This window comes from Saccopteryx leptura, chromosome 1 (genome assembly GCF_036850995.1).
Source record: "Saccopteryx leptura isolate mSacLep1 chromosome 1, mSacLep1_pri_phased_curated, whole genome shotgun sequence".
NCBI classification, from domain to species: Eukaryota; Metazoa; Chordata; class Mammalia; order Chiroptera; family Emballonuridae; genus Saccopteryx; species Saccopteryx leptura.
In genome coordinates this window covers 317,232,043-317,245,593 of record NC_089503.1, presented here as the reverse complement: position 1 = coordinate 317,245,593, position 13,551 = coordinate 317,232,043, and the positions used below count along the sequence as shown (strand labels likewise).

Here is a 13,551-nt window from a genome sequence, read left to right as displayed (position 1 = left end):
CTTCCTTTATATGTTGTATTCTTCTTTTCCCTGGCTGCCTTGAGAATTTTTTCTTTGCTGTTGGTTTGTGCCAATTTCATTATGATGTGCCTTGGAGTAGGTTTGTTGGGGTTAAGAAAACTCGGAATTCTGTTTGCTTCTTGAATTTGAGGCTTTAGTTCTTTCCACAGGCTTGGGAAGTTCTCATCTATCATTTGTTTGAGTATGTTCTCCATTCCATTTTCTCTCTCTTCTCCCTCTGATATACCTATTATTCTTATGTTATTCTTTTTGATGGAGTCAGATAATTCCTGTAGGGCTATCTCATTTTTTTAAATTTTTGAGTCTCTTTCTTCTTCTCTCTGTTGTGCCTCAAGTTGCTTGTCTTCTATTTCACTAATCCTACCTTCTATCTGGCCTGTTCTATTAGCTAAGAATTTTACCTCGTTTTTCAGCTCGTGTATTGAGTTTTTCATCTCTGTTTGATTTGTTTTTATAGTTTCAATTTCCTTGGAAATATATTCTTTGTGTTCATTGAGTTGTTTTCTGAGCTCCCTAAATTGCCTTTCTGTGTTTTCTTGTATATCTCTGAGTATTTTTAGGATTTCTATTTTAAATTCTCTGTCGTTTAACTCCAAGGTTTTCAATATATTAAATTTTTTCTCCATAGATTTTCCCTCATCTATCTGTGTTACCTCTCTTTCTTTTGTATCCATGATATTCGATTTTCTCTTCCTTAATGGCATCTGAGGGTGGTTTTGTTGATAGTATTAATGAGATTTATTAAAGAATAAAGAGTTAAAAAAATAAAAATAAAAAATTGAAGTTTAAAAAAAAATAATTAAATAAAGAAAAATAAAATTAAAAAATTAAAAAAAAAGGAAATTATTCCCCCCTCCTTTTTTCCTCTCCTCTCCTCTCCCCTCTTTCTTGAGAAAATCTTGTGGTGAACTGTGAGTTATATTGTACTAAATAGAACAAACAATGCGTGTACTGGAGGGCCTGAATTGGGGAGAAGTAATAACAAGGCAAAAAGAAAAAAAGGGGGTATGGACCCACAAAAAGCAAATAAGGAAAAAATTTGGGTCAAGAATAAAATGATTTGCTTTTAGGTGTTGGTTGACTAAGAGTTATGATGAGAGGAATAAGAGGGAAACAGGAAAATGGGGGGACAAATTAAAAAATTACTATTGTATTTAGTGGAACAAGAACTAGATAAAATGGAGAGCCAGGGATGGGAGCACTGCTAGTAGTTAAAAAGGTGAAGTAAAAACCCCCCAAAATCCACAAACATAAGTTTGAGTCCCAGATAAGATAATTTGTTCATTATTGAGGTTTGAATAAGAGGAGCCGTAAAGGAGAAAGGAAGAAACTAATATAGAGGGAGAAAAGAAAGAGAGAAAGAGAGAGAAAAAAAGAAGGTACCACTAAAAGAAGAAAAAAGAAAAAAGAGGAGAGAGAGAGAGAGAGTTAAGGGTTTTGGAGTGCAACCCTCATAGAGAGAAAGAAAGAGGAAAGAAAAGATAATGGGAGATGTAACACTTATGAGTAGTGTAGTTCAAGGAGAGGAGAGAGTAAGACCAGCAGAGAGTTAAACGACCAAATTGGAGGAGGAAAAAAAAAAAAAATCAAGAATGAAGATAAGAGAAAGAAACGAACAAATATAATAAAATGGGATAGGTTATAAAGTCTGCAGATTATTCTTGATTTTGAGAGGTTATCTTCTTGCTTTTTCTTTTCTCTCCCTCTTCCTGGTTGGTGACTCTGTACCCCGGGTTCTGCCCCTTTGGCACGCTCAGGTAGAGGTTTGCAGTTGATAAGTCTCTATGGCGATGTCATGTATTGTGCTTTAGTCTTGTTGGCAGTCGAGGCTCATTAGCATTTATAGGTTCCGACAGTGAGAGAGTCCGTGTTCCTGGAGCCTCTCTCCTAGTCTTTCCTTCCTCAATTAGTAGCCTGATAATCCAGCTATGGGGTTGTTGCTGCCTCTGCCTGGATAGTTAGAGGCTCAAAGAGCTGGCCACTCCCTACTCTATTCCCATTCAGCACAGGGCTCTGGGTAAGGCTCAGTCAGTCAGAGCTGCTAGCATAATCAGGCGGGGCTTCCGCCCACTCAAAGACCTCTGGCTCTGCCACTCTGTCCAGTAACACAGGTGGGCACCCACTCCCAGGCGCTTGGAGGAAACTCTTGCTCACTATCTGCGCGCGCAGACCAGGATATCAGGCCAGCCGCTTCACCCTCTGAGTGAAACCCCCTCCCGCACGGAAAAGATGCAGCGTTGGAATTGGCTCTCACTCGCTCCCTCCCCGTGCGCGGCTCCCTCAGGGCGCTGGGGCGGCTTGAGATTCCGCTTTTGGCCCACACAAAGGCCTCTGACTCTGCCTCTCTGTGGGATAACACAGTGCCCACTGCTGAGGCAGTCGGAGGAATCTCTTGCCCACTATCTGCGCACGCCGACCAGGAGATCGGGGAAAATGGCTGCCCCACTTGTCTTTCTTTGTCTGGGTTTGGCGCGAGTCTTAGCTTGTATTGACTGGGTTGCCACAGGCACAGTTTTTCCTCGGCTTGGATCTCCGTGCTACAGCCTGGTTCGGCCCTTTGTGCCGCGGCCTGGATCTATTCACCCCCTTTACCCGCCTCAGTTTCTATATTCTCAGTTCCCAGTGAAAGCCGCCCTGTTAAGGTTAGTGAGGAAAGCGGAGCATTTCTTACTCCCTATTTCCTTCGGGGTTTGATTATATATTTAGCCAAATTTTCACTCGATCATACCTTCGGGTGTATTGCAAAACATCTGGAGGCTCCAAGGATAGGTTTTTCTGTTTCTGGTTGAAGATCTTGTTGAGTTTTGGAGATTTATCGGTATCACTTCCTACCGCGCCATTACGCTGACATCATCTATATCTGGTAATGTGATTTTTAAAAACACTTATGAATGGCCCTGGACAGTTAGCTCAGCGGCAGAGCACCAGCCTGGCATGTGGAAGTCCTGGGTTCAATTCCTGGCCAGGACATAGGAGAAGCACCCATTTGCTTCTCCACCCCTCCCTCTCTCCTTCTTCTCTCTCTCTCTTCCCCTCCAGCAGCCAAGACTCCATTGGAGCAAAGTTGGCCCGGGCACTGAGGACAGCTTCATGGCCTCCTCCTAAGGCACTAGAATGGCTCCCGCAGCAAAGAGCAACACTCTAGATGGGTAGAGCTTTGCCCTTTGGGCATGCCGGGTGGATTCCAGTCTGACTGCCTCCCCACTTCTAACTTTGAAAAAAATTAAAAAACAAAAATGCTTATGAGTGACTTTTTAAAGACCACATTTATGCAACATTTTATAAATATTGCCACAACATATTGCTGACTATTTTTCCCAGCAAGCCCACCCCTAGCATTGTGAAGGCCCAGCACAGCATGACCAATCTATGTGTTCATATTTAAAGGTTATAAAACAAGCTTACAAACCATCACATAAAATATCTTTCATCCATCTATTTGACAAATACACCTTCACAATGACAAAATAAAATTATATGTAAAGCTATATGTTACGTAGCTGAAAACTGGCAAAATATCAAAGATAACTGAACTATTGTGTACCTCTGGCTGTTCTCTTAATAGGCCACTGATGCTTGTATGAGTAAAAAGTCAAATACAATCCATAAACTACTGTATTAGATATGTATTCCATAAGCTTTCCCTTGCCTGACTTTCAGAGAAGTCATTATTTTGATAACCATAAAGATTTCCCCAAAATTGGGTATTGACAATAGTGCCAAGTTAGATGATTGTTCCTGAGTCATTATAGTTTGTAGATAGTTTTTATTTTATTTTTTATTTTTTATTTATTTTTACAGAGACAGAGATAGAGTCAGTGAGAGGGATAGACAGGGACAGACAGGAACGGAGAGATGAGAAGCATCAATCATTAGTTTTTCGTTGTGCGTTGCAACACCTTAATAGTTCATTGATTGCCTTCTCATACGTGCCTTGACCGCAGGCCTTCAGCAGAACGAGTAACCTCTTGCTTGAGCCAGTGACCTTGGGCTCAAGCTGGTAAGCTTTTGCTCAAACCAGATGAGCCCTCGCTCAAGCTGGCAACCTCTGGGTCTTGAACCTGGGTCTTCCGCATCCCAGTCCGACACTCTATCCACTGCGCCACTGCCCAGTCCGGCTGTAGATAGTTTTAAATTTTTTCAGTTGGGAGAATCTTCACTCTGCTGAGTATCAACTAGAATTGTCAATAAAATTCTTTAAGCTTTAGATTTTGAATTGAACCATGAATATTGACATCCTGTTTAAACATTGTGAGGAGAGTTTATCATTATTACTGAATATATTACAAGATATTTTCATTTCATTGTATGTTATCATTATTTACTGTTACCACCATTCCTTACAATATATCTAGATCATACAGTATTTCTTAGGTTTTTCTCCTTTCACATTTTTCAGTGCTGAGATAGTATAAAAACTGAAAACCGCAGTTGGTTGCTCATTGTATTCAAATCTCTCTTCAGTAGAGACTATACTTTGATCCACAGTAGTCAGAAAATAGTCTCCACAGAAAATAGTTTGGGGATGATAGGTACACGAATCTTCTTTAGACTCCGGTAAACTTTTATTTCTGTTTCCTAGTTCTAATTTCCTATGTTGTATTTGAATGTCATTTTAGTTTATAAAAATATTTTTTAGAGTAGTTTTAGGTTCATATCAAAATTGAGAAGTTTCAGATGTCCTGTACACCCTCTGCCCCCACAAATGCAACACCTCCCCACCATCAGCATCCCCCGCCAGAATGGTTCATTTATTACATACAGTGATGAACCTACATTAGCACATACCAATCACCCCAAGTCCATAGTTCATATTAGGGTTCACCCTTGGTGTGGTCCATCCTATGAGTCTGGATAAATGTACAATTATAGGTATCCACCACTATAGTATCATACAGAGTTATTACCACTGCCCTAAATAGCCTCTGTGCTTTGAATTGATCCAAAGAATATCACAGCTGTAAGCACAGTTGAGGATCATATTGAAGAGGGAGCAAGCCTCCCTTCTCCCTTGAGGGGAGAAACCAGAAACATACAAGGAAAAGGAGCCAGTAGGGATAACTGAGTCAACCAGTTATAAATTAACTACATCCCATAATTCTCTAAATGGTTGCTTAGAGCCACCTACAACACAAAGCAAGAAAAGCAGGATTTGTATGTAGCTACAACCAGTGATCTCAAAACCCCTTCCCCCTTGCTGACCCCACCAAAACCCTCCTCCCCTCTCCTTAAGTCCTGGGAAACCTTAAACAAAGGAATTACATGCCCATTGCTTGGCAAATGTAAAGGTATATAACCTGTAAGAAAATCTAATTTGGGGAGGTGCTACTAGTTCACAGGCTTCGCCAGCTACTAATAAATTCTTCCTTTATTAAGTTATCTGAGTGTCTCCTCAGCAGTGTCACTTCGTGGAACTATATTTCCTAGGACCAATATCAAAGTGCTTGTTAAATCCTGGGGCCCAGGGCAGGGGCACCTCTCACCCAGGTCCAAGAGTAGTTCATCCCCTGCCTTACTAAAATATACTGCTCACAAAAATTAGGGGATATTTCAAAGTGACTGTGAAGCAATAAAAAACAAAGTATTTGATTTCTTTTTTATTAAACATCCGAAAAGCAAATGACAAGTCAAAAAAAGTTGTTTGGTTATGCAAATGAGATGCAAAACCAACTTCTATTTCATTGGTGGAAATGACTATTTACAAAGGGCTGAAAGTAGTGGAGTATCTGCACATTCCCTGATCCCCCAATTTTTCTGAGCAGTGTCCTTTGTATAAACCTTACTTCCTAATTCCTCAAAGGAAAAAGCAAAGACTGGCGCCTCACAGGAGTGGAGGCCAGAAGTGAGGTGGTGGGTGGTGCCATCACCGCAGGTATAGGGAAGAGCTTGTCTGAAGCTGGGGCTAGGGGAGCCTGGGAGCCAGGAGAACCTTTGGAAGCTGGTGGGGTACCGGCTTCCAGGAGATTGGAAGATGGTCGTGCCTAGATCACTAGGAGCGCGGTGACATGTCGCAAGTGCACATGGCTTTACAAAGGTCCCAGGAAACGACAGGGCTCGTGCAGACCCCATCCTCTGTTACTTAGGCAGTGGGCCCCGCCTGCGGTCCAGAACGCTTGCGTCCTAATGGGAGTCAGCAAGCGCCCGCGCACAGAACAGGATATTCAGGCTCAGGCGCGTGATGAGCAGCGCGTGCAAGGAGAATCCCAGTGGCGTGGGTGGCAATAGAGGTTGACCTCCGAGCAGGCAAGTTATCGGCCGGCCGCGCACCAGCGGCCTCGACTCCGCAGAGCCCGGTTGTGAACACCGAAAGAAGCCGAGAAACTTAAAAGCAGCCAGAACAGCAGGCCAACCAGGCATCCTCTGGCCAGAGCAACATCCAAATCCCGTGGACCAGAAGGACTCAACGGAGGCGGAAGTCTAGACCGAAGTCCACCGCGCACAGCGCATGCGCCAGGTCTATAGCCCGGGGGGGGGGGGGCAGGGTCCGCGCACGCTCCGTAGGCCGTCAGGGAGGAAGAGGAGGGGGTGAAAGCGGTAGGGCGGGACCGCGCACACGCTGTGGCTTTCGAGCCAGCTCGATAGTCAGTGGCGGCAACTGGCGGAGGTGAGTGGAGCGGCCTAGCTTCATGGCAGGGGCGTGTGCGCTGACGGCCCGCCCCTCGTTCCTCCCAGCGCCCGCTGCTCGCCGCAGGCCTTGGCCTCTCTGTGGAGGTCTGCAGGGTTCCGAGTGCCAATGTTCGGAGCCGCTACCCCCGGCGCTGGGGACGGGGACGGAGTATTCGGGAAGGGCCACCGGGTGGCGGCGGGCTGCGGAGCTCTCGGGGTCGGTAGGACGCGCGGGGCCTCCTGACGTCTACAGAGGGCATTTCAGGAAGCTACGAGGAATGGTCGGATGTAGAGATTAGGGACGCGAGACAGCCGAGACGGAAAATGGCTGCAGAGGGCACGCTGAAGGATGGCGGGCCCGGTCGCGACAGGCCAAGGGAGAAAGTAGAAAAAAATGTGCGATGGCCCATAGAAGTCCCCACACTGAGACACGGAGAGTGAAGGGCGTGAAAAACACAAACCCAGCATAGAGGGTGCACGAAGCGTGGGAGGAAGCGAACAGCCCAACGTCCTTGCACTTCGCATCCCAGCAGAAGAAGGAGAATGAAAAGGGCAGCCGTGGTAAAGAACTTTCCAAAAGTAATGAAAGTTATTAAAACACGGGTCAAAGATTGCTTAAAGTCGTACAAGCAGGGTGGAAAACGTAGAAGGGAGTGAATAAACCGGAGTATCTGACCTTGGTTCAGGTAGCTCAATCGGTTAGAACATGACATGCCAAGGTTGCACGCTCAGTACAGGTCAGGGCACATACAAGAATCAACCAGTAATGACATAAATAAGGGGAACAACAAATGGATGTCTCTCTCTCTTTCCCTCTCCCCTCCCTCCTTCTCTTTAGAAAGAGTAAAAAAGAAAAAAAAAAAAAAAAAAAAGGACTCTCTGAACGTTAGTAAGCCTGGTGTGTGAAGGGGGAGTGATGGGAAAAGATAATGCCCTCCTTTTAAAAAAAAAAAAATTCAGTGAGAGGGGGGCAAGAAATTCAGAGACATACTGGGGGCATGCACGCCTTTGACTGACCAGCAAGCCCACTACAGGCGATGATCTGCCTATCTGGGGTGTTGCTCTGTTACTTGATAACCGAACTCTTATTAGTGCCTGAGGTGAAGGTCATGGAGCTAACCTCAGCACCCAGGGCCAACTCATTTGCTTGCTTTCTTAATTAATTAATTAATTATTTTTCTGAAGTGAGAGCAAGGAGGCAGAGAGACAGACTCCCACATACACCTGACCTGGATCTACCAGGCATGCCCAGTAGGGGGCGTCGCCCTGCCATTCTGGGTTGTTGCTCCATTGCAACCAGTCATTCTAGCACCTGAGGTGGAGGCCATGAAGCCATCCTCAGCACCAGGGCAAACTTTTTGTCTTATGGAGCCTTGGCTGTGGGAGGGGAAGAGAGAGAGAAAGTAGAAGGGGAAGGGTGGAGAAGCAGATGGTTGCTTCTCCTGTGTGCCCTGACTGGGGATTGTACCCAGGGCTTCCACACAACAGGCTGACACGCTCTACCGCTGAGCTAGCCGGCCAGGCCCAACTTGCTTTAATTGAGCCATGGCTGCAGGATTGAGAGAGAGAGAGAGAGAATGAGAGATGGAGGGGTGGAGAAGCAGATGGGCACTTCTGTGTGCCTTGACTGGGAATCAAACCCAGGACATGCACATACAGGGTGACGCTCTGCCAGAGCCAACCAGCCATGACATGATACCTACCTTAAAGAGGCCTCGAATGTCACAGAAGGGAGTTTATTCTGTAGTCAGCTGAGGAGCCCCTTAGATTTGAAGCATCACCCAGAGCCTTGGATTTTATAAAATTCTGTTGAATTTTGTCATGCTTTTTAATGCATATATTGAAATGATACTGCGGTTTTCTTTTTATTTATTTATTTTTTGTTAGTATCATAAATTGTCTTCATTGGCTTCCTAATGTTAAACCAACCTTGCATTCCTGGGATTGAATCCACTCAGGCATGATGCATGAGGCTTCTTATATATTACTAAATTCAATTTGGTAATATTTTGTAAAGACTTTTGTATCTGGGTTAATGAAAGATATTAGTCTGTAGTTTTCCTGTAATTGCTTTGTGTGGTTAATGGTATTGGGGTAATCCTGCCAATTTTGCTGTCTCTGTCACATGGCCTCCTAAAATCACCACCAAAGTGCTTCTCTTTACATCAGTGGTTCTCAACCTTTCTAATGCCGTGACCCCACAATACAGTTCCTCATGTTGCGGGGACCCCAAACCAAAAATTTTGGTGGCTACTTTATAACTGTAATTTTGCTACAGTTATGATTCGGAATGTAAATACCTGATATGCATTATGTATTTTCAGAAGGCTTTAGGCGACCCCCCCCCCCGGGGTCGCGACCCACAGTTTGAGAACCACTGCTTTACATTCTGAATCTTGATAGAGTTTCTGTATCTTGGTACTGTTTCTTACTTTAATGCTTAACAGTGCGGTTAAGCCATCTAGGCATGATTTTTTTTTTTTTCTTTTTCTGGTATTGTTTTATCTCAATTTTTGGGAAGAATTTAAATGAGGAAACCAATTTTCTGACTAGATATAGGGATATTCAGGTATTCTATTTCTTTTTGAGTCACTTTTGATAATTGGTGTTTTGTTGTTGTATTTTCCCAAGAAATCTGTCCACTTCAGGTACGTTGCCATATTTACTTGGTAAAGTTATTCACTGTATCCCTTTATTTTCCTTTTAATGTCTGTGTTCCTAGTGCTGCTTCCTCTTTTGTTCCTGTTTGTGGTGATTTTCATCTTCATTTTTCTTGATCAGTAGTTAGAAGTTGTCAACTTTATTGATGTTTTGGAATCACCAGCTTGGGTTTTATCGACTTTCCCCGATAAAACCCAAGCTCTGTGGGTTTTTGTTTGTCATTTTCTACTTCTTTGATTTCTGTCCTTTATAATTTTCTTTTTATTTATGTTGGCTTTAATTTGCTTTTTTTCTAGCTTCTTAAGGTAGAAACCTAGATGACTGACTTGAAACCTTCTTTCCCCATTTAAACATTTCAAGCTGTGCATTTCTCTGCAAGCACAGCCTCTGTGCATTTTACATGTCTTGATAGGCTGTATTTTAGTCATCATTTAGTTAAAATAGTTTCTAATTTCCCTTGTGATTTTTTTTTAATGAAATGATGAGATATATTTTTAAGAAGTATATTGTTTCATTTCCAAATGTTTGGAGATTTTTTTCAGGTATCTTTTTGTTACTGATTTTAATTTAGTGATTTTGTGGGGATTGGAGAGTGTGTTCTTGATTCTGATTCTGTTTCTTACCATTTGAGGCTTGTTTTATGGAACAGAATATTACTGCTCTTGGTAAATATCTCATAAGCACTTGAAACGAATGTGTGACCTTGAGGAGGTCTTGGACTTACTCTGAACTTGAGGTTGTCTGTAAAGGGTTCCCTTTGTTGTCTTAAAATCATGCAGTGGGGGCACTTGAGATGTGTGTAGTTTGGGTTCTGAAGTGATGTGCCCGGTGTCTTGATCTTGCAGATGGCATGTGAGGCAGAGCGCCATCCTTTGGGTGTGTTTGAGTGCCAACTCTGTGCCTTGACAGCTCCATACAGCTACATGGGCCAGAAGCCCCCCGACACCCAGTCTGTCATGTGAGTATCAGTGTCCAGTGGCTCAAGAGGCCCTGCCCACAGAGCTGGAGGCCTGAGTCTGACACATGGCTTGGATGTTGGCTTTAGGCCCAACCCTAGATGCTTCAGTGTGACCTGAAGAGGCATGAGGCAAGGCTCGAGGGCCCTCCAGCTCTTCCAGAACCTCCAAGCCCCTTCCTCCCCTCTCAACCCAGCGTCCGGTACTGCTCCAGTGGGGGGAAGATGCTCTGTGGCTCAGGTTGGAGCAGCTCAGCTGCTGGATTGAGAGAAGCAAAGGAGGCTTCCTCAGTAGGGCCAGGCCCTGTGGCCATTCCTGCTGGTTCTCAGCAGAGAGCCTGCTTGCCTTGCAGCTCATGCACTGGTGGAAGTGAGTCCTGAGGATCAGCTGATGATCTGCCCAGAGAAGTCCTGGAGTGGAGCCACTGGGTCTCAGGACTAATTCTTGACCTTCAATTTATCCTTCAAGTGCCATGTCATAGAGAAGTTGACCCAAACATTACTCACACGGGACAAGTGGCTGGGGCAAGGCTTCTTCCATACGACAGGGTTCCTCTACTAATCGAGAACCGGGGATGCGTCTCAGAACCCTGTGGGTCTCCTTTCTGTTGTGTGGGGTGAGGCCAGCACCTTACACATGTGTAAGGCACCTGGTTCTCCCAGCGTGAAAACAGGCTTTTAGGGAATGGGCACCACTGTGGTAGGGTGAGGGAAGGGCTTGGAGAACTTGGATGGACGCCTCGTGGCCCCTGCCTCATCTGGTGAATCAGGTTGAGGTCTGGGGGCTCAGGCTGCAGCTGCGCCTCTGTTGGCCAAGAAGGAGTGGTGGCCTCCACTGCAACTGTTTCAGAGCACAGAGCAGGGGGCCAGCCCCTGCTCCCTGATCCGGCACAGTGTGCAGGCCCAGGAAGGGCCATGTTGCTGCGGGCTTCCATCAGCAAAGGGTCCGACGCTGGGATCATTTACTGTCCTGCAGCCTCCTGGAGGAGAGCTACATCATGAAGGATCCCTTCACCCCTGACAAGGACCGATTCCTGATCCTCGGCTCCAGGTGCAGCGTCTGCAGCCGGCTGGTGTGTGTGGGCCCGGTGTGTAAGCCACATGTGACTGGAGCCACCTTCTCTCCCCCACCCCCATATCTGGGACCACACATACATGATTGTGGGAGAGGTGACAAATGAATCTTTACCAAGGACAGAGTGCCACCAGCCTTTCCTCGCCACAGTAATCCTAGGACCTTCACAGTCACTGGAGGGGGGCAGCAGGGGTAGATCTTAGAGGCTAGCTGGTCTGCCCCATTGTAGGTGGTCCCTCAGCCAACAGAGGGTAGGGGATAGGTGGGGCTAACTGGGGTCAGTCGGAGGGTCTATGTGGGAGCTGAGGTGTAGAAAATAGGTTCTTGGAGGCTCTGCACCACCTCTAGTGGCCCCCAATAGTCTCTGCCCCTCCACAGGATGGTACCTTTCTAACTATTCTTGTGGGACCTTCCAGAGGAAGGAGCTATGCTTTTCTGAGCACTAGTTGTTTGCCAGGCTCTGCGCTTGGGACCTGCTTCACCAGTGAGGCGTCCTTCATCCCACCCAAAGCAGTATTCCACCCCTTTCATAGGGGAGGAAACTGAGGTTCAGAGAGGCTGAGGGCCAAGTTCACTGGCACAGCTGAGCCTATTGTTTTAAAACCCAAGGCCTGACGGTGGTGGTGAGGTGTAGCTGAGGAGTGTGGCTCCTGTAATCTGAGTGATCCTGCCCTCCCAGAGGTCCCTGAGCACCCTGCCTGGGGATGAAGGTGAACAAGGGAGTTGTGCCACAGGCCACATTTAAACAGTCAGCCTCCTCCATCTCTCAAAGTGAGAAAGACACGGTGATGAGACTGGACAGGAGGGAGGAAGCCTCAGTGATTCCCACGTTCCAGAAATTCTCCAACTCCCACTGTCTGCAGGGTCTGATCCTGATTGCTGCTCTGCATCGTGTCTCTCTCTTGGTGAAGACCACAGACGTTACTTGAGCTGGCTGGCCAGGCCCCTGGGTGGGCTGCAGTCTTACTCTAGCTGTTCTGGCTCCAGCTACCCCCTTCCCATCTCCTCACAGGGCCCCATGTGTGCTCTGGCCCTGCTCTGCCCCCACCCCTGAGCACTGGGAGGGGCTGGTCTCAGGGAGGAGCTGCACCAGCCCCAGTTCTCAGCCCTCACTTTCTCTTCCAGGAGTGCAGTCTGTTCTACTGCAAGCGGTTCTGCCTCCCTTGTGTCCAGGAGAACATTCATGCCTTCCCTCAGGAAATTCGGCAAGACCTGGAAAAAAGGAAAGTTCCATCAAAGAGGCCTGCCAGCCAGCCGAGCTCTCTGACCTGAGTGCAGCCTCCGTAGCCTGAGGCTGAGCTGGGCACCGCTGTGCCGGCCTCGTTTCCGGGCAGTCTGGAGCAGTGTCGGGAGCTCTAGGGAGATGGGGTCCCACCTGCAGCAGAAACAGGGCCGGAAACTGCAGAGGAGGCACCCTGCGAGCCCAGCCCCATGCTCCAGAGCTCCCGCAGTGCTGGGCATGGGGATGGATCCACGGGAAGCCACGGTCAGCCCTGCTGGCCCCTTCGCTCTCACCTGGACTGGGGCTCCACCCTTCCTATAGGGTCGTCCCGGGCTGTTTCCTGGCCACACATGGCCAGGCCTGACTGAAGGGCCCATGTGCCCTTCGTAGTGTGGGTCAGATACACGAGTTGTCTCCACGTGCCATGCTGCTCTGCTCAGACCGGCAGTGGTCTGGAGGTCAAGTGTTGGTGCTTCCAGCCTCTTCTCGTCGATCTGACTCCGGTTCTGGCTCCTGGCCCAGCTCCTCCAGGGTAGAGGGATGCCCTCAGCCTCCTTCCCTCAAGACCATTCTTTTGGTTGCTGCCCCTCTCCACAGTGCACTCAGCCCTTGGTGCCTGTGAAGTCCATCCCACAGGCTGCTGATGTCCCGTGGCACCACTGCCCAGGACTCGCCTGTCTTCACAGCAACCCCCACCTTAGTGATACCTGGACTGTGAGCTTGCCGTACGTCTGCTGGTCCTTGAAGGGAAGGTGCTGCACTTTCTCATTTTGTAACTGCTGCAGGGCCAGCGTACACGGCCCGGCGCGCTGGACGTGTGCTGTATGAGGATGACTAAAGAGCTGGTACTGACTGACCCGTGTGCTGCGTTTTATTCTCAGAGGCCCACACTTGTAAAAGCGCTCCCTGCTTCATGTTTCCTTACACGTGGATGTCATGGTCCGGGGCCACACACTCCCAGTGCATTCTGTTCTAAAGGACAAAAAGAGACCTTGTGTACAGGTGAAGAGC

General features: G+C 47.1%; 2 protein-coding genes across 8 annotated transcripts in view; one reads left to right on the top strand and one right to left on the bottom strand.

Annotated features, from left to right (window-relative positions):
- Positions 1–6,517: 6,517 nt before the first annotated feature.
- Positions 6,518–13,393, top strand: CDPF1 (cysteine rich DPF motif domain containing 1). Of its 7 annotated transcripts, none has more exons than XM_066358689.1 (4): positions 6,518–6,625; positions 10,134–10,246; positions 11,220–11,331; positions 12,444–13,393. In XM_066358689.1, the coding sequence occupies exons 2-4, from the start codon at positions 10,134–10,136 to the stop codon at positions 12,588–12,590; spliced, it is 372 nt and encodes a 123-aa protein (XP_066214786.1). In that variant the 5' UTR covers positions 6,518–6,625; the 3' UTR covers positions 12,591–13,393. The 7 variants fall into 7 exon arrangements, with proteins under 7 accessions (XP_066214786.1, XP_066214788.1, XP_066214783.1 ...); XM_066358691.1 differs by lacking the exon at positions 6,518–6,625 and adding an exon at positions 6,638–6,732; XM_066358686.1 differs by lacking the exon at positions 6,518–6,625 and adding an exon at positions 6,724–6,844.
- PPARA (peroxisome proliferator activated receptor alpha) overlaps positions 13,127–13,551 on the bottom strand; it is a 69,882-nt gene continuing 69,457 nt past the window's right edge. Inside the window, exon 9 of the mRNA XM_066358682.1 lies at positions 13,127–13,512. Within this exon, the coding sequence (XP_066214779.1) occupies positions 13,475–13,512 (38 nt within the window). The 3' untranslated portion in view covers positions 13,127–13,474. The remainder of the gene's footprint in view (positions 13,513–13,551) is intronic.

What these genes read in the sequence shown, in the direction of transcription:
- CDPF1 (XM_066358686.1), top strand. Translation starts at nt 6,755, where the DNA reads ATGTTCGGAGCCGCTACCCCCGGCGCTGGGGACGGGGACGGAGTATTC. An exon ending in CCCGACACCCAGTCTGTCAT is followed by an intron (nt 10,247 to 11,219) that starts GTGAGTATCAGT and finishes ACTGTCCTGCAG; the next exon opens with CCTCCTGGAGGAGAGCTACA. An exon ending in GGCTGGTGTGTGTGGGCCCG is followed by an intron (nt 11,332 to 12,443) that starts GTGTGTAAGCCA and finishes TTTCTCTTCCAG; the next exon opens with GAGTGCAGTCTGTTCTACTG.